At 39.8% G+C, this 24,266-nt stretch overlaps 1 protein-coding gene across 9 annotated transcripts in view; it reads right to left on the reverse strand.

Moving 5' to 3' along the window:
* inpp4ab (inositol polyphosphate-4-phosphatase type I Ab) overlaps nucleotides 1–24,266 on the reverse strand; it is a 78,902-nt gene that overhangs the window by 27,445 nt on the left and 27,191 nt on the right. For 3 of the 9 annotated variants that reach the window (XM_026159893.2, XM_080297795.1, XM_026159888.2), the window contains exons 2-15: nucleotides 16,553–16,794; nucleotides 15,734–15,778; nucleotides 15,229–15,347; nucleotides 14,477–14,593; nucleotides 14,315–14,394; nucleotides 11,021–11,132; nucleotides 10,434–10,524; nucleotides 6,110–6,257; nucleotides 3,732–3,862; nucleotides 3,546–3,650; nucleotides 3,342–3,450; nucleotides 3,108–3,125; nucleotides 1,181–1,367; nucleotides 879–1,094 (exon numbers count right to left, since the gene is read on the reverse strand). In XM_026159893.2, the coding sequence (XP_026015678.2) occupies nucleotides 879–1,094; nucleotides 1,181–1,367; nucleotides 3,108–3,125; nucleotides 3,342–3,450; nucleotides 3,546–3,650; nucleotides 3,732–3,862; nucleotides 6,110–6,257; nucleotides 10,434–10,524; nucleotides 11,021–11,132; nucleotides 14,315–14,394; nucleotides 14,477–14,593; nucleotides 15,229–15,347; nucleotides 15,734–15,778; nucleotides 16,553–16,661 (1,587 nt within the window). In that variant the 5' untranslated portion in view covers nucleotides 16,662–16,794. Of the gene's footprint in view, nucleotides 1–878; nucleotides 1,095–1,180; nucleotides 1,368–3,107; nucleotides 3,126–3,341; nucleotides 3,451–3,545; nucleotides 3,651–3,731; nucleotides 3,863–6,109; nucleotides 6,258–10,433; nucleotides 10,525–11,020; nucleotides 11,133–14,314; nucleotides 14,395–14,476; nucleotides 14,594–15,228; nucleotides 15,348–15,733; nucleotides 15,779–16,552; nucleotides 16,795–23,747; nucleotides 23,808–24,266 lie in introns of all 9 variants that reach the window. The other 6 variants (XM_026159894.2, XM_080297793.1, XM_026159895.2 and 3 more) reach the window with 4 other exon arrangements.

A 24,266-nucleotide genomic window follows, 5' to 3' on the forward strand; every position in this document is an offset into this window, starting at 1 on the left:
AAGTTCAGGACACAGTACTGTTTTTATTGAAGAAATAAATTACAGCAGGGAATTATACTCAAGTCAGAGGAAGGAGAGGAGGAATTCAATCAGCGAAGATTCATGGATTTCATTACATGACCCTCGTCTCAGTACACAGAGGCAAAATGCACTCATGACAGTAATGTCACTTCAAGTTCATTAAATTTAAATAAAGATATTTTGCGCATCATTTACCACTAAGCAGTGTCAGAGAAGCCACCATTTCTATGAAGACTGTGTGATGACTGCATAATGTCTTTCCTTTGTCATTTGAAGTTCCTGTTCTTGTTATATGATATTTATCTACAGTAGTGATATAAAAAAACAAAAACTTTGTTTTTTTTCTGCTACTATACTCAAAAAATGTGATAAGTGCAAAATCTAAATAACAAAGTGACAAGAACTTAAATAATAAGATGGAAACTGGCACTGTTAAAGGATAATCATTTAAATATTCTGATGCGTAGTTGTGCATATATTTTCAATAACATGAGCTCAAAAGTTCACTTATAAGCATCCTGAAGCTTTAACCACCACTCACGTGTTTTTTCAGATACTGCGTTTTACTTATATTAGCTAACAGATGGCTAAAAATAAAAAAAGATTGAAAAATGAACCCAGAGCTTCTCCTTTTTGAGTCTCACCTGTTTTTTCTACTTTCAGTTGGAAATCTGTTAAATTACAAACTGCGTGTCCTCTTCTGAAGACTGGTTGTCATCCAGCTTGGTACAGAGTGTAGTTAAGATCTTAAGCTGTATGCACAACGCGTGCCAAGAAGCTCATTTGTTCTCATGCGAAAATAAATAAATAAATAAATCTGGAATCAAAAAACAGCCAAAAACTGCTGATGAACTCACCCATTCCTCTTCGTGCCAGTCCACATGCAGTGAAGACCGGCTGTTGCGACCGCTGTACTTTGCTGTCAGTGTGTCCTGGTCGTTGCGGAGCACTACTTGTTCGGACTCAGCTGAAGGAGACGCTTTGGAGGCGATGTACTCGGGCCGCGCTGCGTTCAGGGCCTGAATAGCTGAAGCTAGCAGCTTGCAGTCGCACACTGTCACCAGCTGACGGGTCTGAAAGGAAGAAGGTATGAATGATATATGATGAAATAAGAAGCGTCCCCACGTAACGTCACATCACTTCCAAAAACTTTTTGTACCTTATCAGCCAGACTGGCGAGCGTCCACTCCAGTCCGCTGGCCGATCGGTCTTTGGCAGCTCGAGACAGCCTCTCTGCGTAGTAGCTGACCTGAGTCTTCAGCGTGTTGATGTGGGCGATGATCTCTTTGGCTCGGACAATGTCCTGGGGTATGTAGATGATGGACTGAGAGCTGGAGAGGGCGCTACTGTAGGGAACAAAGACACACAGACACGTCTGTATCCGAGCTGGGACTGAGGATACTCTACACTCACCAGCCACTTTATTAGGTGCTTTATTACTTTATTAGGTACATCTGTTCAACTGGTCATGGCAGCAATTTAATGCATTTATGGTCAAAACAACCTGCTGTAGTTCAAACTGAGCATCAGAATGGAGAAGAAAGGTGACTTAATTGACTTTAAATGGTTGTTTGGTCTGAGTATTTCACAAACTGCTGATCTACTAGGACTTTGTCAGACAACCACAACCACAGAAAACCATAAAGATCCAACTTTTGTCAGCTAAGATCAGGAAACTAAGGCTATAACTTGTGAGTGGCAGTTCACTGGGTAAAAATGCCTTCAGAGGAGAATAGCCAGCCAGCCAGCTGATAAGAAGGCAATAATAAGCCACCACTCATTACAACCAAGGTATGCAGAAGAGCAGCTCTGAATACAGCAGAAGAGCACACCAGGTCCCGCTCCTGTCAACTAAGAACAAGAAAACTGAGGCTACAATTCACACGGGCTCACCAAATCTGGACAACAGAGAACTGGAAAAATGTCACCTGATCTGATGAGCCTGAATTTGTGCTGTGACATTTGGTTGGTAGGGTGAGAATTTGTCATAAACAATATGACAGCATGGATCCATCCTGCCTCAGGTTGGATGAAATCATCTCAAACTGGTTTCTTGAACATGAGGATGAGTTCACTGTACTGAAATGGGCTCCACAGTCACCAGATCTCAGTGCAACAGAGCACCATTGGGATTTGGTAGAACAGGAGATCCACATCATGGATGTGCAGCTGACAAATTTGCAGCAACTGTGTGATGCCATCAAGCCAATATGGACCGAAAACTTTGAAGAATGTTTCCAGCACCTTGCTGAACTGTGCGATAAAGAATTAAGGCAGCTCTGAAGGTCCAACCCGGTACTGACAAGGTGCACCTAATAAAGTGGCCTGTAGGTGTATATTTTTGTAATGTTTCTGTCTTATGTCTGAAATATGCTTCAGCAGGAAATATACGCTGTAACTGGAAACAGAATACTATAGCAGCAACCTGTTTAGGTTTAAGAAGGGTTTCGGTTACGTCTTAAGTTAGAACGTAAACTTCCTGCAGAAGTCTAAATCAAGCTTCAGAGGGTCTGTTTCAAAAACGTAGTGAGAGACATTACCCACTACTCTTAACTTTAGTGTTTCACAGATGTACAAACATACAGTGTCTGCATGCACATGCCTGCTCTTAATGGACCGGAGAGACAACATGGAGCAGACTTCAATAAACGCCAAGGACGGGGAACGATACCACTCGCTTCACAAATTCAGACCATCTCATGTAGAAGAATTTTAAAAATGTCTCTTTAATATTGTCAGGGTTTGACTTTTTAAGCACAGAAACATGTTTTAATGGACTTTAAAATGATGACTGAATTCATAAAGTGAGCAGTATTCAAACAACTTTGTGACAAACCTTGTGCTCGCTTTAAGACGACACACATTTTAGTTCTATATTAGTTAACACAACACTGTTAAGACTGATGCGCCACGTGCCGTTATTTCTTTGCATTAACATAATAAGCTATGCAAAACCCCATTCTTTCAGCTTAAAACTGAAAATACATTGTTGTACAAATCTTAAGGATCTATGAAAGTGTGATTTTTTATTTTGTATTTTTTTAGAAGTGTCAAATGAAAACAAGCAAAGCAGTGCAACGACTCACCATTCCTCCTCATATACGCTGATCGGAAAAGTAACAAAAACAAAATTAAGAGGAAGCCATAAAAAGGGAACTGCAGGATTAATGCAGAAATTGAAGAAACAAAGATGACAAAAAAAACAACTGTTTAAATACAAATCACAAGATGAATAAAGCAAAATATAAAAACCCAAAACAGGAGCAGAGGTCATCGCATTTCATTTTCCTATGTGACGCCCCACTTTGTGCTCAACTTACTGTTTCTTTGCTTCCTCGAACTTCTGGATGATCTTCCTCAGACCGCCGTTCTTAAAACCCTGGCAGTGAGCGGCCGGGGCGCCGACTGTTACCACATCATATGTCTGTTCTGGAAAGACAAACAAGGACGTTTTAAAGGCACAACAAGAAGTGCGTGCAATCACAGCAAGATTTGTTTTTTAATAATTTGTATTCGTGTCTAACCAAAACCCAGCTCATCCTGCACCCTCATCCTCTGAACGTGAAGGTTAGTGGGCATGAACTCCAGCTTCTTGTCTGCTTTCAGGTTACTGGCTTTGAATGATGGGCCTGACAAAGAGACGAAGAAGCTTAGTCGTTATCTTTTTAACTTTTTCTTTTAGGTGTACTCGGGCCTGCACGTACACTGACCTCTGTATTCACTGAGGTCAGACAGTGTCTCTTGGTAAGCGAGTATTATGTTCTGGTACTGAGAGACGATCTGCCGCCGCAGGTTCTCCCAGCAGGGGGACAACTCTCCCAACTCCTCCAACTCACAAACCCTGCAGACGGAATAGTTAGAAAGAGGAAAAAATGAATCATCAAGTACTGCGCTCGCTTCAATATGCATTTCAAATGACTTTCAATAAGAGCTGTGGCAATTATCCATAATCAGAAATAATTTCCATAATTTAAGGAATTTCTCTGATTTCAGCTTCTCGGACGGGATAATTTGTTGCTTGTTTTGGTTTAATGTAACATCCTTTCATTTATCCTCCCTCTCCTATACATCCAGGTTCAAGGTCATGGGTTTGGTCAGTCTAAGCAGAGAAACTCAGACCTGCCTTTTCCTGGCCGCCTCTTCCAGCTCATCTGGGGGAAAACTGAATTATTTCCAAGCCAACTGAGAGATGCAATCTCTCCACCGAGCCCTGCTCTGCCCTGGGGCCTCCTCCCCACAGGACATGCCGGAAACACCTCACCCAGGAGGTATCCATAAGGCATCCAAATCACATGCCAGAATCACCTCAGCTGCCTCCTTTTGATGTGAAGGAGCAGTGGCTCTAATCCAAATGTCTCCCGAATGACTGAACTCTTCCATCCTATTACAAAGGCAGAGGCTGTCCACCCTTCAGAGAACGGTTATTTTGTCACTTCTATCTGCAATCTCATTCTTTCTGTCACTATCCAAAGCTTGCGATCATAGTTGAGGGTGGGGAGGTAGATTGACCGATAAACCAAACACTCTGCTTTTATGCTTAGCTCTCTCTTCACCAAAGCAGAGCCCCAATCCGTCATTCAACCAAGACCTTAAGGTAACTAAACTCCTCCCCTTGAGGCAACAAGTCATCCTTGACCTGGAGTGAGCACTCTGCCCTTTCTTTGCTGAAGACCATGGCCTCTGACTTGAAGGTGCTCATTATCATTTCTGCAACTTAGATGCAAACCATCCCGGTGCAAGCTGAAGACCTCTACCCAATGAAGCCAACAGAACAGAATCATCTAGAAAAAGCAGAGATGATATTCTGAGGCCACCAAAATTGAGATCGTCCAACTATCTGGCTATGACTAGAAATTTTGTCCATAGAAACTAAGGACACAAAGTTTAATGAAGCAATAAAGTACATTTCTTTGGGTTTTAAGCTGCTGTAGAGAAAACAAAACATCTGAAGAGGTCAAACTGGGTATTATGAAGTTTAAGCTATAAAAAAATTTAAAATTAAGATTCTTGTTCTTTATGTATTAAATATTTAACCCCTCAAAGGTTTGAAACAATTATTGAGCTCACAAGCTTGTCTACGGTTATGAAGATTAATCACGAGACCGCCGAGTTGGGAGCATCTATGAAGTGGAACACTGGATAAACCATAATGGTGCAAAAGCAAGCATTTTAGGTCTCTGCTAATTTTTGTTTTGTTATATTCATTTGGCCTCCATCACAAAGGCCTCGAAACCAGTTACAAGCCTATGAAAGACTGTATTCCCAACCAGTTGGCAAGTGGTTGCTAGCTGTGTGCGACAAAAACCTCTTTGTGACTGCACTGATGACAACCCGATTTCTGTACTCAGCAGCAGTGTTTGCAGACAAGACACCCACTTGTCTGCAAACACTGTCCAACTACTGACCAGTAAGCCATATCGAAGTCAGTTTACACATCATTGGTCTCCTGTTGGTTATTACAGGAACTTAGTTTTGCCTCTTTTTTTTTTTTTTTTATTAGTCGTGTCAATTCAGTTTCTTTGTAAGCACATTTTAAAAACAAGAGCTGACCAAAGTGGCGTACAGCTAAGAGGAAGAAAACAGAGCAGGAAAATACAGAAAAACTGAAGACGAACAAGTAAGAAAACAAAAGAAATGAGTCAAAGCTCAGGCTTTAAAGATGTCGAGTGTTGATGAGGTAAGTAATGTCCAAAGTTGAGGGAAAATATATTTAACAACTTCATTGTTATATTTTGTGATCAAAATGACTTCACAGTGCAATGGTGGGAAAATCTGATTTCTGGTGATGGTTGAAGGAAATAGCAGTTGTGATGATGTCCACGTCTCATAGAATTTAAGCAGGCTGCTGCTAAAATTCTCCACCTGCATAAATATTGCAGTTGAAACATCTGATGTTGTATTTTACACAGTGTTAACCTGTTTTGAACCCATTTTGAGAAACTATGCATTCTTTAAAAGCACAAAGCAAGGAGCGAAAAAAGTTTTACAGACAGAGGTTCAGTTTATTCAGTATAAGAAATGAAGAATAAGTAAGAACAAGTAACATGTTCTTTATTGGTAAACTTTAGAAATGCATGCATGGCTGTACCTGGCTGCATCCTCCTCCAGCAGCAGTTTGACAAACTGTCTGGGAATGTTTAGAGACAAGACGCTTTCGGCCATCTGCTCCAGCACTCGTAGGTGGTTCCCATCAGTGGTGGGGAAGCGGTACATCCTCGACATCGTGCCGCCAAACACTGAAGCAACACAAAATTCAGTTAGCTTGGATTAGATGAAGACAGATCTGACCAAAGTTTTTCTCAGTAAACAACGTTATTGCTTTCCGTTATTTTTGGACTGCCACTCAATCCCTGAGGTAAACAGACACCTCCCACTCACCGGGGACAATCAATACAACTCAACTGCATGTTGATGGAAAATGTGAGTTAGAGAAATGAAGGACGAGGAGAGAAAAAATAAAAAACCAACAGGTGCAGGGTTGAAATTCAGAAGACATACTCCTCTCAGAATATATGACTATAAGGGTTAATGAAGCTCTGTAAAAGTGTCCAAATGAGTCACTTCTTTCCAGAGACGGAATTACTGCTCGGAGATTAGCTTGGTATAAAGATGTAGGTAAAAATGTTCACGTTCATATGTTGTAACTTGTTTTGAGCAGTCATGTATGCCACATGGTGATATGGGTCTTCAAAGTTTTGCCTTTTTGAAGTTTTTTTCCTGTGAATTATCAGAAAGCAGATCAAACATTCAGGGTACCAATGCTCGTTTCTGTTCCTCTACATCCTACACACTGAAATGGGGCTATTGAAACTAGGTTTTATCCCATGATTTATACGCTTACAAGATCGCTCAATGAAACTTGAAGTATCACAGTCTTAGTGTACATTTGATTTGGTATCAGGAAAATGTAAGGCGAGTTAAAAAGTGCCACTACTATGTCCTCAAGGGACTTTAACTCAGAAAATATTCAGTGTGTGCAGAATACATTTTGCTTGGCATCTTTAAAATTAAATTAAACTAAAACTATTAAATATTAATTTCAACGAGTTAGTCAGTTTGTTTCACACTTTCTCCTTTGGTTTTCCATGCACATAAACCTAATACCCTAAGGTCTCAGTGACACAGGGCTACAGACCAGTATCCAACCATTTTACAACCTCTGGTCAATAGGGGAAAATTTGTATTCCCCACCCAGGTACCAGGTGGTTTCTAGAGGCTGCTGGGCACTTTTGGGACCAAAACTTTGCTTGGAAGACGCTGACTTGTCTTCTAAAATTTGTTAACTACTCTCATAGGGAAAGTGAAACTGTGAAAAGTACAACCCAAACTAAAAAATCAGATTCAAGATTATAATTATAACTAGAAATGAAAAAACATTTCCGTAAACTAAAATAAAAAAAAATAAAAAAAAAAAATAAAATAAAAAAAAAAAAAATATATATATATATATATATATATATATATATATATATATATATATATATATATATAAAAAATAGGTCTTGCCTCTAACGTATGCCCTGCATACAATATGAATAGAATAAAATTGCTCTTTATTGTCACTCTTACAAGAACAATGAAAGGCAGTTTGGCATGTCTCCATGAGTGTGAAAAGCACAATAGCCTAAGTATTTACACAATAACACAGACAAATTTGCATTTACACAAGAAAGACATGTACAAGTTATACATACACCTGCATACATACGGATACATACATACAGTGGGGCAAAAAAGTATTCAGTCAGCCACCGATTGTGCAAGTTCCCCCACTTAAAATGATGACAGAGGTCAGTAATTTGCACCAGAGGTACACTTCAACTGTGAGAGACAGAATGTGAAAAAAAAAAATCCATGAATTCACATGGTAGGATTTGTAAAGAATTTATTCGTAAATCAGGGTGGAAAATAAGTATTTGGTCACCTCAAACAAGGAAAATCTCTGGCTCTCACAGACCTGTAACGTCTTCTGTAAGAAGCTTTTCTGTCCCCCACTCGTTACCTGTATGAATGGCACCTGTTTGAACTCATCATCTGTATAAAAGACACCTGTCCACAGCCTCAAACAGTCAGACTCCAAACTCCGCCATGGCCAAGACCAAAGAGCTTTCGAAGGACACCAGGAAAAGTATTGTAGACCTGCACCAGACTGGGAAGAGTGAATCTACAATAGGCAAGCAGCTTGGTGTGAAAAAAATCAACTGTGGGAGCAATCATCAGAAAATGGAAGACATACAAGACCACTGATAATCTCCCTCGATCTGGGGCTCCACGCAAGATCTCATCCCGTGGGGTCAAAATGATCATGAGAACGGTGAGCAAAGATCCCAGAACCACACGGGGGGACCTGGTGAATGACCTGCAGAGAGCTGGGACCAAAATAACAAAGGTCACCATCAGTAACACACTACAACGGCAGGGAATCAAATCCCGCAGTGCCAGACGTGTTCCGCTGCTGAAGCCAGTGCATGTCCAGGCCCGTCTGAAGTTTGCCAGAGAGCACATGGATGATACAGCAGAGGATTGGGAGAATGTCATGTGGTCAGATGAAACCAAAGTAGAACTTTTTGGTATAAACTCAACTCGTCGTGTTTGGAGGAAGAAGAATACAGAGTTGCATCCCAAGAACACCATACCTACTGTGAAGCATGGGGGTGGAAACATCATGCTATGGGGCTGTTTTTCTGCCAAGGGGACAGGACGACTGATCCGTGTTAAGGACAGAATGAATGGGGCCATGTATCGTGAGATTTTGAGCCAAAACCTCCTTCCATCAGTGAGAACTTTGAAGATGAAACGAGGCTGGGTGATCCAAAACACACCGCCCGGGCAACAAAGGAGTGGCTCCGTAAGAAGCATTTGAAAGTCCTGGAGTGGCCTAGCCAGTCTCCAGACCTCAACCCCATAGAAAATCTGTGGCGGGAGTTGAAAGTCCGTGTTGCTCGGCGACAGCCCCAAAACATCACTGCTCTCGAGAAGATCTGCATGGAGGAATGAGCCAAAATACCAGCTACTGTGTGTGCAAACCTGGTAAAGACCTATAGTAAACGTTTGACCTCTGTTATTGCCAACAAAGGTTATGTTACAAAGTATTGAGTTGTATTTTTGTTATTGACCAAATACTTATTTTCCACCCTGATTTACGAATAAATTCTTTACAAATCCTACCATGTGGATTCATGGAATTTTTTTTCACATTCTGTCTCTCACAGTTGAAGTGTACCTCTGGTGCAAATTACTGACCTCTGTCATCATTTTAGGTGGGGGAACTTGCACAATCGGTGGCTGACTAAATACTTTTTTGCCCCACTGTATATGTATGCATATATATATACACATATATGCATGCATACATACACATACACACACACACATATTTCCACATACACGCCTACATATATACATACACATACATGCAATCTGAGGAGCAGGTGCATTGTGAGGTACACACTCAGTGTGTGCGGGGGCTGTTGCTACTATAATAAATACGGTTATAAGAAATACAGTTTACAAAGGTAGGAATGTTGGTTTGCTTTATAGTATGAATAAAAATACGGTTTATAAATAAAGTGTAATGAGTGTTGGCAGTGCAGTTATCCTTCAAACAGGGTGGAGGTAGGGTATGTTTGACAGCCGGTGGGTAAAAACTTTTATTGAGTCTTTTTGTCTTTGACCTGATCAACCTGTTCAACCTTAATTAAATAGACTAAAACTACCAGTGAAACTAATATAAACTACATTATATCTAAACATTTTCAAACAACAGAAACTAAACTGAAATAAGAAAACCCACTCTGGAAACTTAACTGAAACTAAACTCAACTGAAAATCAAAAGTCAAAATGAAATAAAAATAAAAAACAATTAGAAAATACCTACAAGTTGTGGTGTGTTGGCACAACTTTTACACTGAAGGCAAATTTTTGCCATTTCTGGTTTGTGTGACAGTTTATCCGAGTTTCACTTTCACTCAAACAGTAAACAACGAGTGTTTCTAAACAAGTTTACATCTTGTTAACGGAGGTTTTATTGTGCACCACCATGTGACTGGCAGCAGCTTCTAGCAACCACTCAACAACCAGCCAGGAATTAAACATTTTTCCTTCCCACCAGAGGTTGCCAGGGATCCACGGACTGATCTCTAAGCTTATGTGAAAGGGTTCTAATGAAGGCATTTAATGCAGGAAGATCTGTTTAACATTCATGTCTTTAAATGCTTACTCAGTTACCAGATTAAACAATTTTGATCCAAATGTTTAATTAAACTGATTAGAAATATATCAGCAAAGTACAGGACAATGTAGCCAAGTTATTTTAACTGATTTAAGAAGAAAGAAAAACAAAACTTCACCAAAACCTTACTAACACCACGCTACTTTGCACACACCGAGTCACAGAGCAAAGCTGTCCCACCTGAGCGCAGCAGGGTATCTTTGCACAACGAGGCGTACTTGATTCGGACTCCCATCGACTCCGTCAGGCTCTCGTCGACAGGCAGCACCGTCTGCAGGACAAGCACAAGCACCAACATTACACTACGTCAGCTCTGGCAGGCAGCATCCACCTTCCTTTATCTCTCCACTATCACCTACACCACACTCCCAGAGCTTCTACACAAACCCGAGATAAATGACTTTACTGCCACATGGCGATGTCTTTATTGTACCATGATCATTTAATATATATGCTTTATATGCAGTCACAGAAAGCAAGGCTCAGGAGCAAACATGCAGCATTTTACCAACATTTGAGAGACAATGAAGCGTAAACACTCAGAAGTCTGTCTGAGATATTTAAGTATACAATTCTAATCAAATTCTTTACAAGCAAACATCAGAACTTTTGATGCAAATGCAAAATTATATTAATTGAATTAACCTCAGAACATTTGTTGAGCTTGCAGATATAATAACTGACGCCAGTGTTAGCCAATCATGGAAAATATCTACTCAGATCACAAGGAAGATAAATAAATCTGCCCGTGGCTGCCAGCCTCTTACCCGGCCGTTGATACTTTCTGGCAGACGTCCCATCGACATCCTCTGATCTGTTCTTTCCTCCATCTGCCACGCCGCCACAATGATGTTCCCTACCCGCTGGTTCTCTGCTGATCTGCCCATTTGAACATAAAACAGCATTAAAGCTGCTAATCATTCTTTTAGTATCATTTAATTCCTAAATAGCTTTTTTAAGTGCCAAAAAACCTTCTGCAAACTAGGTTAAAATTAAGAGATCCGCTTTTAATCTTCTATGTTCTTACCAATGGCTGTATAAAGATCTTCTACAGTCAGTGGCTCTTTCTTCTCTGAAAGAACATCTTTAGCAGCCTTAGCTAATACTTGCTTCCTGTTTCCTATTCATTTTAAATGCGGTGTTCCTCAAGTCTCCCTCCTCAGCCCACGTTTGTTCTGTGTTTTTTTTTTTAATATCCTTCTTCTCAGCCGGATGATTCATTTCCAGAGTGCCACCCACCACTGCCATTTCGATTATATTGAGTTACATGTCCTTCTGCTATCCAACATCCTCAGCAGATCTTCAGTGGCACACTAAAAACTAGAACCACAAATCTGTCACTATATCCTTTTTCCATTTCAAGTTTTGTCTTGCAAATTTAGCAGGAAACACACTTAAAGTAAAGGAAGGACGTCACACATCATTTCATTTGACTAACCACATTAGGCTTTGTGTCAAGATGGAGAAAAAAATTGAAGTAAATGACAAGCAGGCTTTTATATGTTGTAAATACATAAATGACAACACTTCTTACTTTTCAAAGTAAGAAGAAACATTTCATAAAAATGAAATGTTTCTTCTGTACAGTTAAAATTCAAGCATCTTTTATTTCTTGCTTACCGTTGTGGTCAGCAGTTTACACACAATCATCATGGGCATGAATGTCATGGTAATCTTTCTTTGGCTAGACTGCCTTGATGACATTAATTCATGGTTTGCATTAAATCTTTTGAATATAAATGACCAAAAAATTGAGATTGCTCTATTTGGACCTTCTGACCCTCGCTTTTCTCTTAAGGTTGACCATGGTCCTCTGGAAAAATCCAGAAATCCCTTTGCAAAGAATCTGGGAGTGTTCTTTGATAGCAGCTTTTCATTTGAGAAACAAATAAATTCTGTTGTAAAAGCCAACTTCTTCTAGCTCAGAGCCCTTGCAAAAACTAAGAACATTTTGTCATTTGCTGACTTTGAGAAAGTGAGACATGCATTTATTTCATCCAGGCTTGACTACTGTAATAGTCTTTATTTTGGTATCAGCCAGGCTCTGCTCTCTCATCTTCAGCTAGTTCAGAATGCTGCAGCCTGACTCTTGACAGGCACTCGTAAACATGACCATTTTCCCCAGCCTTGGTTCATTTACACTGGCTTCCAGTATGTTGTAGAATTGATTTTAAGATTTTATTGCTTGTTTTTAAATCTCTAAATGGATTAGCTCTGGCATACCTCTCTGATCTGTTAACTAAAAATACTCCAAATAGAACTCTTAGGTCAGCTGCTAGTTGCTTCTAGTTTGTCCCTAGAAGCAGTCTAAAAAACAGAGAAGACCGGGCCTTTGTGATTGCTGCGCCCAAACCTTGGATCAGTCTGCCTGTTGAAATTAGGATCTCTCCAACACTAGACATTTTTAAAACCTGTTTGAAAATGGTGTATGGCGCTGGCAAGGCTGGCAGCCTTAACCCAATTTCCATCGGGATGAATAAAATATTATCGATCAATCAATCAAAACACATTTTTACACTCTAGCTTTTAATTGTGACTGAGTTTTGTTTTGTTCTTTGTGTGTGTTTGATCTACTTTTTACTTTTTTATTATGTACAGCACTTTGGTCAGCCTGTGTTGTTTTTAAATCTGCTTATAAATAAATTGCTTGATTGATTGATAATCTTGTCTTTTTAATGATTTCTTTTAACTGTTCTTGTCCAGGGTGGAATGATTGTGCAGCATGCATCTTTAACAACTTTAAAACACTGGGTGCACATGTTTGTTAACTTCTTGTTAGTGATCATGATTGTGTCCAACTGGTAGCTTTTCTTTGCAGCATAAAAAGGATTGTTTGATAGAACTCATTGGACTGACCAATACTCAAAACTAAGGGAAAGTCTAAGGAACTCAGTGAAGATCCAAGAAGGAGAACTGTATATTTAAACAAGTTGGGAAAGTCTTTTGGAGTCTTTTCTAAACAACTGCAGATTCCAAGGTCATCGGTTCAAACAACTGTACTTAAGTACAAGTTATTCAGATTTGCTGAGGTCTGGAAGAAGATCCAAACTGTTACCCTCAAATAAGAGGAAATTGGTAGGGATGCCCAGGAACAAATCAGGAAGCATCAAGACTCGAGCCTGTCATGAACTGGAAACTGCTGGAAGACCAAAATCTCTGTCCACAGTGACACCTGTTTTACATCATCATGGACTGAAAGGGTGCTGACCAAGAGAAAAGCCCCTTCTTGAAGATCTACACTTTCAAACTTGACTACAATTTGCAGCTGCCCACATCAACAAGCTAGATGCCTTCTAGAAAAAAGGTTTTATGGTCAAACCAAACAAAGATTGAGCTATTTGTCCACAATGACAAGAGGTATGTTTTCAAACCTGTACCAGCTCTCAAGCAGGGTGGTGCTAGCATCATGCTCTGGGGCTGTTTTGCTGTCAGTGGTACAGGTGATGCAAAAGGTGGATGGAATAATGAAGGAGGAGGACTACCTCCAAAATCTTTAACTTGACCTCAAATCAACAGCTAGACCATTGAAACTTTGACATAATTGGGTGTTCCAATAGGATAATGATCCCAAACACACATTAAAACTAGTTTTGAATGGATAAAGCAGGTTCACATTGAACTTCTGGAATGGCCTTCCCAAAACCCCTGTTGAAAAGATTTGTGGACTGAGCTTAAAAGCCAAGATTGTGCCAAGAAACCAAACACTTTAACTCTCCCAATTCTGCCAAGAATAGCAGTCAAATATAAGCCAGGATTATACCAGAAGCTCACTGGTGGCTGTGAAAAGTGTCTGGTTGAGGTGCAACATGCTAAGAGACCTTGAACCAAATATTAGTGGGGGTGTAATTATGATATTGGAATATGCAGTTGCTTAGAAATGGCTTCAAGAAATCTTTCACTCGCAGTCAGTTTATGTCTTCAAAGTGAAAGTGGTGCATCAAGACGGCAATAAAACAGCAATAAGTTGGAGTGAGTTTTGCTTAAAGAACTGGGGTGAATTTAAAGAATCTTGAATACAGCAGTAAAAAAGCAGAAGTGTTGTGTGTTTAAGTGTGTGTTACCGCAGTTCGAGCTGTAATTTGTGGCTCTTCTCTTGCAGTATCTCCTTCACAGGGAAAAGTGCAGAGCCCAACATGTACATCTGGACAGACAGACAGTTCACACGCTGAGCTGCTTCTTTGCTCAAATTATTAAAATAAAATTATCAGTGCTGCTGGTCGTACCGTGCCCTGCGAGCGATCCTTCACATCATACGCAGCCAGTTTGACCTGCGTCAGCTGGTTGATGTTTGAGTCCTGGAAGAAGGCAATGCTGCTGAGGAAGCTGGGGTTACTGGTACCCTGTGGAGAGACACAGGTTACACAAAATAGTTCAGCAGTTCATGTTTTGTTTTATTGTTATTATCATAATCACATTTTCAAGGAAAAGTAACACAATAGCAGCTTCAATTTGCGTTGAAATTTAAGTTAAAAGTTCAAACCATGTGCAAAACAGGCATTTTGGAAGAAGAAAGTCATTGTAACACATACAGATACGCCTAAAAATACACTGGTTTCACACTGTATCATTTTAACTTTGCCAAATATGCATAAAAATACATATTTATGAGTGTTTACCCAACAAAATCCTTATTTTTGATGACTCACTCTGCACTTGAGGGGGCGTGCAAATAAATGCATTCAATACAAAGTGATGTGACCTCTGAAATTGCTCTTTCAGAGGTCACATTCGTGTTTGGCAACAAAACTTTTCTAAAAGTGTGTTTTTGCAGTTTTATTATTCATTTCTCCCTCGTCCTCCACATCCAGACTGAATGACGTAGATAAGGAAGGTGTGGGTGGTGGCAAACAGGTCACTATGCCGTCGTTAAGTCACACCTACAAGCTGAAATCAACGTTATGGAAGCTAGAGCTGCTTAAACATTAGTCCAACTGTAACTTTAAGTCTGTTTCTGTATCTGTGTGACGAGTCTGACCTCTATGACTTCAGTCTGGGCGTGTTTGGTCCAGAAGACCTGCGGCGGCGTCGTGCAGCTCACTGCTACAAAGGTGTTGGGTTTTCGGTCCAGAGAAGGAGTCACCAGGTCTGTGCATGCTGGGTGAGAAAACACAAGCAAATCAAGCCAAGAGGCAAGCAGGAAGACTCTCTGAAGGCACTTGTGGTTGCACAGGCAGTCTTGCAGCTGCGAGGTTGGAGAGTTTGTTTCAAAATGTTTGGATTGATTACACATACTCATTAACTCACAACCAGCTGACCATATACTCATATATTCTCACTGTCTGATATATTTCTGCTGCTGAGCTGCTGTTTTATGGAGATTTTCTGAATATATTTTGCTACCATAAGAGCAGACTCTGCTCTTATGGTAGTCACTGTCACTTGCAGTGAGTAGATCATGAACTGAGGCACCAACGACCACTAAATTTAAATACGGGTTATAAATGTCACGGACAGCCATCATAAATGCTCATATTACTCACCCACACTGAATTCCAGCACAGGTTCATCTGGGTCCTGACTATTTCCTGCAAAGTAACACAAACGTCATCATAACATTAAGTCAGAGAAACAGCATTTGAAGCTTTTGTACATGATAAATTATGCTGCAGTACTAAAAAACAAAGTCGACCAGCAGTTCATTTATTAAAATCATCTCCAGCTGCAACATTGAAGCTACTTTACGTCAATTTTAATTATGTTTAGATGAAAATGAAACTAGCACCCTTGTAATGTCTTTTTAAATTAAAGGTAAACACAGCTCAGACTTTCAAAAGGCTTTTATTTTGAAATACACAGAATGACTTGACGTGGAATGACAGCTTGAGGTATTATACTTCCCTTTAGATTAATAGCATGTCTGTAAAAAGGATGTTTTCCTGTAATCCCTTTCATGGCTATAAGCCATGTTTACCTTTGTAGGAAAGGTTTTTATTTTGATCAGATCAAATCAGACTGCCTTGATATTAAATGAGTGACAGTCTGACGTGTTATACTATCAAGGTAAAGGGAAATACGTCTGTGAAAACAGGACGTTTCCCTGTAATCTGTTTGTAAATTAAAGGTAAAAAACTCATACAGGACATTTCAATGGCTTTTATTTTGAAATACAAAATCTGACCATTTTGATAATGTGTGAATATCTCAGGGATGCTTTATTAGTGTGAGTTGGACTTATTTGACCTTTTTCTAAACCTAACCTCCTTAAATGTGACCAAACTATATTTGACACTCTATTTTGCTCAAATGCACAAAACACTAAAAAGTTTCTGACTCTAGCTCAGTTTCCACGTTATTCTGACCTGCGAGCGCCAAGCTGATCATCTCGTTGGACAGCTCCAGCGTGTTGGCTCGGTACACCGACCACGGCCTCTGCGTCCTCGAGCCGCTGCGCTCCCTGCCCCCCGCCATGCCTGTCTGGGAGGAGCGAGTGACGGCAGGAGGCCTAAACACACACCGTCACGCGTGCAGTCGCACACTCCCATGTGATGTGACCCTCCACCTGCACAGATCCACGGCGGCGCCAAGGAAACGCTTCACCTCTCTACAAAGGACAAGAGCGGAGAGAAGAGGAGAGGTGAGGGATGTTTACCAACCAGAATTTACAGCAAATTTATATCTTTTAAAAATGACTTTTGTCCTTAAGGCATCAATGATCAGTTGGAGTTCCAAAACCCAGAACAACATACACCTATGTCCCCATCATCTGAGGGCTGTGCCATGAAGTCGGATTAGCAGATTTGTAGGTATGTTGAGCTTTAAGTCTTCAGCTTTGATCGCCATAGTAACTTATGCTGAACACATAACTTGGTCCAGAGCAATCAATCAAGTTAATTTCACTTTGATCTCCTGACTACAGTTATCTCCACATCTTGTTTACCAGGCTGTGAGACAGTCAGCTTCAATGTTTCAAAGTATCCAGTTTAAAGTTTCACAGATCTGACGTGCAGCCAGTAATTAATTAAAGTTAAAATGTTTGTGTTACCGATCTGTGCACCAAATCTAATGATTAATGATTTTCTGGGGTATTAATGTTGTCCTATTTACAATCAAATTTGCATTTCACTTTTTTATTTTTTGTATTTATATTTTTTATGTTCGTTATACATTTTTTCACCTTTTATCGTTACATGCTAACGTGTCCGATCAGGGTAGGGGGCGCTCACAGGGATTCTTTGTGTAAAAGAAGAGTGAAATACCCCTTTTTATGTAAACATACACCAGGCCTAGAGAGCTCGGCTTAACAGAGGAAGCTGACAACCACCGTTGTGATACTGGTCATCTTGTACTAGGGTAGAGCAAAGAAAGCTTGCTGTTGTTGACCTTTTTGAATCGTGGTATACCCCTCAGATCACAGTCGATCACAATCATCACACAGCATGTTGATCCTTTAACATAAAGTTAATTCTAAGAAGCAAATTAGAGAAAACATCAACTAACTGCTATATTTATCTATATTCTTTTCAAGCATTTAACAGCAACATCTGTTGTGGCATTTATTTATTTATTTATTTTAATTTTGGCAGTTTTGGTCCTCTATAAATACATAAATAAACTGCACTGCTGTTTTAGACTGTTTATGCTTTATTCTCTGTTTAATACGCTTGACTTGTTTAGTCTGGTTAGACTTATATAGTCCATTTAATCTATTGTGATAACAAGTTTGTTTGCACAAACAGAGGAGTCAGAGAATTCGTGGTTTATGGACACTAGCTGGACATCATCAGGACGACGTCTTTCAAGAGAAACAAAATCTAAAAACTGCATGTGGTGTAGTTTCGACATAAATTCCAACAAATACAATAATGAAAGTGTTTGAAGAACAGAAATGAGGAACGAGTCACAGAAAGTAAAACTTACAGGACAAACTGAAAATATTGGATGTGACTTTTGGGGTCGAGAACTCGAGCCTTTATTCACAATGGCCGCCGACGCAGCCTGCAGCATAAGTTCTTCTAAGGCTCAGCTCGTCTTCCTCCAGCTTATTTAATATTCTGCTTGTGTGCTCATGTTCTGCTTCAACCGTACACCCTTTTTGTTGCTGGAAGAATCTGATTTCACTAACAGGGATCGATCAATACGGCATCATCTCAGCATCTGAGAAACATGCAGCAACTTTCTGTGGCTCTCACTTTCACATCAGGGTCACAACACAACACAGCAATACATTCAATAATTTAATCATATGCAAATCTCTCCATGCAAATACAAAACAGACAGCCAGAGCGGAGATGGCCCCTTGCAGCGTGTTCAGGGTAAAGAAGGTCAAAAGCATCACATTAATTTTCATGAGGACACAAACAGAAAATCTTGTTTTTACAAATATGAATCAGCTGCAGGTTCAGTGTCTGCGCGAGCAGCCGAATTTAAATGAGCGAGCATCCTCTTTTCCCACCGTGGGCCTTCATTACTGCTTCATTCACTGAGACACACACACCCAAAATGTATCTGCTATTCATTTAACCCAACCACCACAGAAGTGCACATGTGCTACATGCACAAGGTTGAGCTGTGCCCCCTTTTAAAGGTGATGTATATTCACTAAATGAGGGGTGTCAAACATAAGGCCCAGGGCCTGACGTGAGGACTGAAGTGAAGACTGAAGTAGGCCGTAAGGACTCCAATCCAGTCCACTGGACAGCTTTGAAAAAATGTGAAGAACAGAGATTTTGGATTTTTAACTGTGTTTTCATTAATTTTGCAGCTTTTCCTAATTTTAGACCCCTGCACATAGATTTTATTACCAAAGTAATTAACCCATAAACAATGACATGACATAAAAAAAATAAATTTTCACAGTCTATTAAAGAAATCAGCTTTTTCTGTTTTGTTTTGTTGGGCTCAGCTTCTTTTCTCATATTAAGATATATCAGGGACCACATGAGTTGTTAAACTTATTTACATATTTATGTTACATTTATGAAATGAATATGGCCCAATTTTTTTTTCCTTTTTCACTTTTGGTTTTTAAATTCAGTTGAGTTTCAGGTAGCTTTCCGAGCTTTTTAAAAAAAAAAAAAAATTATTACAGCATTTTTGGAATAATGTCAGGAAAGCTTAAGGAAAATCAGGACACGTATAACAATATAACAAGAACATTTGACAGCACTTGGCTCTCTATCTTGTAGACATCTCATCAGACAGTTTGTGATAACAAATTTAACCAAAATATACAAATACCAAAACTATGTATATTTATTTTATTTTACCCAAGTTCCCAAAGTTTTTTCAAAGGTCTATTAGTAGTTTTTATTTTATTCAACTACACTGTTTTAGTTTAGTTTAATTTAACGACAGTAACCTTGGTGTAGACTCGAGGGTACTTGTATCTAAGCCATGAACATCACTCCTGTCCAGTGCCACTGAATCAGGGGTGTTTACTGCTGACACAACACAGGAGCAGCCTAGGTGAATACAGCACATCCGCTGGTTAAATAACATATCAACTTTTTATTAGCACTATTTATATAAGGGTTTATGAAAGACAGTCCGCCGTGTCCCGCCGTGTCCCAGAAATCAAAACATCAGACTGCTTCCAGGAAGACTGGCCGTCAGCTCAGGACCAGGAATGTTTGGAAGCAAATAATTCAATTCAAATCACACAGCAACATTAAGGACTAACCTCAAGCGGTGCATTGTGGACTAGACCAACATCAATAACCATAGTTTTTAAGGTTTCCACTTTTGTTTATGTCTAAAGTTGTTGCAGTGCTGCTTTTGTTTGTTTTTAAAAAACCTCAGTCAGATCATCTGTAGATTTCAACGTGCTACTTACAAATTTTTCAGAGGTGAAAGAATGTGGACCATTTTTAACGGTGGTAATGGTGTTTGTCTGCTTTAGGGGACTGAAGAACAAACTGAAAAGGCCACTCAGAAGGTTTTGAAGGTAAAGAACTTGAAAATTCTGCAAATACCTCAACCTAGCATGAACTTCACGTGCTGAAGACACAAACTAACAACTGGAAACCCAGTTCTTTAGTAACATCCATTAACATTTAATTTCTGACTGTGTTAAACTGGAAAAGAAAAAATATTTTTTGCTCTGCCCCTCAAATGCAAAGCTTAAGTCTACACTTCTTGCACCTCCAACACTCCACATGGTGTCACAGTCCAAACACGTCCCAGGCTATGTTGTCTCATATATGGATATGTTGATAGTGTGAAAGAGTGAAGAGCGTATCTGTCTGTGTGTGTGTGTGTGTGTGTGTGTGTGTGTGTGTGTGTGTGTGTGTGTGTGTGTGTGTGTGTGTGTGTGTGTGTGTGTGTGTGTGTGAGTGTGAGAACATGCTCTGTCAGCCTCCTGAGCCCCAGCACGTCTGCATAAACAGTGGAAAATACATAAGAGCACAGTTTGTGTCTGTGTGTGAGCTCTCGCTGCTTCACCAGAGCATTTTATGTGATGTTTTAATGCCTGATGAACATTCCCCATTTGCCCATCTATTTTTTTTTCCTCTGTTCTCCAGCTTATTTTTGTTATCCTTATATATGTCATCTTGAGCGTCTCACCAACATCTTGTCTGTCCATCGTTCTTCACCCCTGTACTTTTTTTTTTTTTGCTCCACTCCTCTTTTGGGATTGTCCCCCTAAAGGTTTCGGTCTGTGTACAAGCAAATGTCCCACTCTTTCTCCTGCTTTTCTTCTCTTTGTCCCATTTTTGTAAAGAGCAATTAGCCTATTTACAGCAAAGCTGTCCACACGAGGGACTGTACCCAGCTCAGATGGAGGAGCACCGCGGTCTAGATTAACAATACACACAAGGAGATCTCTGCAGTATTTGGGTTGAGTTGTGCTCCATTTCCTACAGAAAAAAATAATCAAAATAATGTGTGGATAATCACACCTGTTTCTACAAAACAGCCAAACTGTTTTCCTGACACTATGTGCTACACAAAAGCCCACTCACATTTAAACACACACTGTATATAAAAGATGGACTTAGCCACTGGGACATCACCCATTTGTTTTGGTCTAAGTGGTTAGAGAATTAGCAGTTTTACAGGTTAGTTGTTTGAAGCCAGAAATTAGCATATTTGGACGAGAGCATGGAGCACTAAGCTAACGATAGGAAGCTTAGACCTCAGTCATACACGCTAGAGACCAGTTAGAGACCCCTTGGCAAACTTAGGTGGAGAGATAAAAACGGTTGTTCTGTGACCAGTTGGTGAGTGGTTGCTGAAGGGAACTACACCAAAAGCCCCATTTTCATTAGTTTAGTTGCTAGCAGATTGCCCCAGTCATCCGGCATGCATATAAGCACTTGCTAACTACAAGCCAAGAGTTCGTAAAACTAGCAAAAAAACAAAAATAAAAAACAAAAAAACCCCAAAAACTTTTAGTTATGAACCTGGTAAATCTGACAGTGCAGCAGGCAGATTTTGCTGGAAGTGTCTCTTAAAATAAGTAATGCGGTCTGACTGTCACTGAAAGGAATAAAAGACTCGAGCATTACAGCTGAGCCCAGTTATTACAGAGTAATCAAAAGATGGTATGTTCTTGCATTGAGCTAAAAATAACTTAAAGTGGCTCATTAAGAAAAGTGTTAATGTATTTATCTTTGGAAAATATTAAAAAAAATAACATACAGGAGTGCACAAAATGTGTTCCTTCAATTTCAGATGTTGAAAACTGGAACCATAAAACCGGCATTTTAACCAAAGAGGTCCAGAATGTGAGCTTAATTGTGGGTCTGGGTTAATAGTCGCTGGCCTACTTCCTGATGTATATGGTCCACCACTAACAGTGTTCCATTTCGGGCCTCTCAGATAGAGGTGCCCTACATCTGTCACTGCAAACAAGTGGAGCACTACCTGAAGGAAAATCTACCCTATTTGCATTTGCATTCAAATGTAGTTTTGCACTGGACTGTGAGCAGGATGCTGCGGGTCCAAATTTTCCTAACTACACCATGAGGTGGCTGACTACTCAATGAAATATTAACCAATAGGACACTGTAGCTGCAAAACTGATCATTAAAACATTAAAACCACTGACAGGCTAAATGAACAACACTGATCATCTTCTTCTCCTGGAAAACTTCAGTCCTGGCATTCAGGTGGATGCTATTTTGACACATACAAAATAAGCAAACCTCCCCCAGCTGGACAATTTGTCCTGCAAACCCACAAAACTCCTCCTCATGTTATTACACAGCATTTAACACTTACATTTGCAGAACTACACAAAGGAGAACAGCAAGTCACATTAATAAAACCCAACACCTAAGTAAAGGTTAAACCAGTAATTTCGAGCAAATTTGACTTAAATCAGGGGTCCCCAATCCCAGTCCACGAGGGCCGGTGTCCCTGCAGGTTTTAGATCTCACCCTGGGTCAACACACCTGAATCACATGATTAGTTCGTTACCAGGCCTCTGGAGAACTTCAAGACATGTTGAGAAGGTCATTTATCCATTTAAATCAGCTGTGATGGATCAAGGACACATCTAAAACCTGAAGGGACACCGGCCCTCGTGGACTGGGATTGGGGACCCCTGACTTAAATAAACCAGACCACACATAGTATTGTCTTATTTTACTTTTAATAGCGTTCTCCTTTTGTGACATTTGTCGCTGATGCATATAAACAAGATATTTTTATTACTTTGGCTTTAGATTTTGATTCAAGAGCTGTATTTTTACTATTAGCATGGCTGCTTTTTAATCATTTGGCCTTAAATATCCCCTCCCTATGTAACTTCTGCCTGGTAATGAATGCATGTATAATTGGAGAAGAGTCAGTAAATGAATGCACAGCATGCATGTCAGGTTCAGACAGATTTAATACAGCTCTGTTTTAATGAGGTACAAAATTTAAGACCTGTGAAGACAAACTCATTTACGGTGGAGGTATTGTGCTTTTAGCTATTTTCTGTCACCTTATTTCCTTTCAGTGTTGTTAAGCACGGTCAAAGTGACCGTGCTTTTGATCTGTGAGGTCAAGATAACGTAAAAGTAATCACTCTGAGCCAAAAGAGGCTTTCAAAAACTCTAAATGCTCAGTTTCAGGCATTTTTTCTACTCTTGGCTCTGTATGATGTCAGAAAGAGTGCCCATGCGAGGGGCAACCTATCAGAATAAAGCTGCCATAAAGGAGGGAGGAACTAGAACAGTCTGAAGTAAGGGGGGTTCACAGAGGTCTGGTAAAGTTAAGGAGGGATTATTTTAAACTATAAACCATGCAAAGCTCCTCTAGTAGAGTCCAAGAGTAAAACTAAGGAGCTAGAAATTAGTGGAACAACTCTGTTTTAATATCAATCCAACAAATTTGGAGGGCATTTTCTAGAGACTGTGACAATTTGTTTTTCTAAGTTTGATAAATGGGAATCATACTGATAATTTCTGCATAAAAAGTAGCAGCAAGGCATAATTTAACAATTTTTACTAATAAAATCATCCAATGCATCTGTTAAAAGCTGCAGTCACAGTATGTGCAGATACTATACAAAACAAAGTGCATCACAGTGAACAGTAAACATGCAATAACTGTGCACTCTATAACCTTAAAATGCTGCTTGTGAACTCGGACTCCAGCAGTCAGGATGGCTGCAGCTCCATCTCCCTAAAGATTTACACACACACACACACACACACACACACACACACACACACACACACACACACACACACACACACACACACACACACACACAACAGCTATACAGCCATCGTGGCTCCAGTTCATTTTAATGACTGCAGCAAGTCTCCACTCCAAGTGCGTGCCTACCATCTGACCGGCTCACTATCAGCCAACTGTATCTGTACAACAGCTTTAGTATATTTAATGAACTCATGCAAACTTTTACCTTTGAAAATAGGTGATATTTGTTGTTTTTAAATGAATTGTTTCCAGCATTTTAAGCTCTCTAAGCTTCATAAGCAAAAGCTGTAGTTACTTGAAAATGTCCATCTTATATTAGAAAACTAGTTGAGCCTGGTGTCAAACTGTAGGTAAAATTGTAAGTAGGCCTTTGGCAAGCTAAAGAAAGCACATACAGCTAGCAAGCAAATGAGCTAATTC

This window comes from Astatotilapia calliptera, chromosome 23 (assembly GCF_964374335.1).
Source record: "Astatotilapia calliptera chromosome 23, fAstCal68.1, whole genome shotgun sequence".
NCBI lineage: Eukaryota > Metazoa > Chordata > Actinopteri > Cichliformes > Cichlidae > Astatotilapia > Astatotilapia calliptera.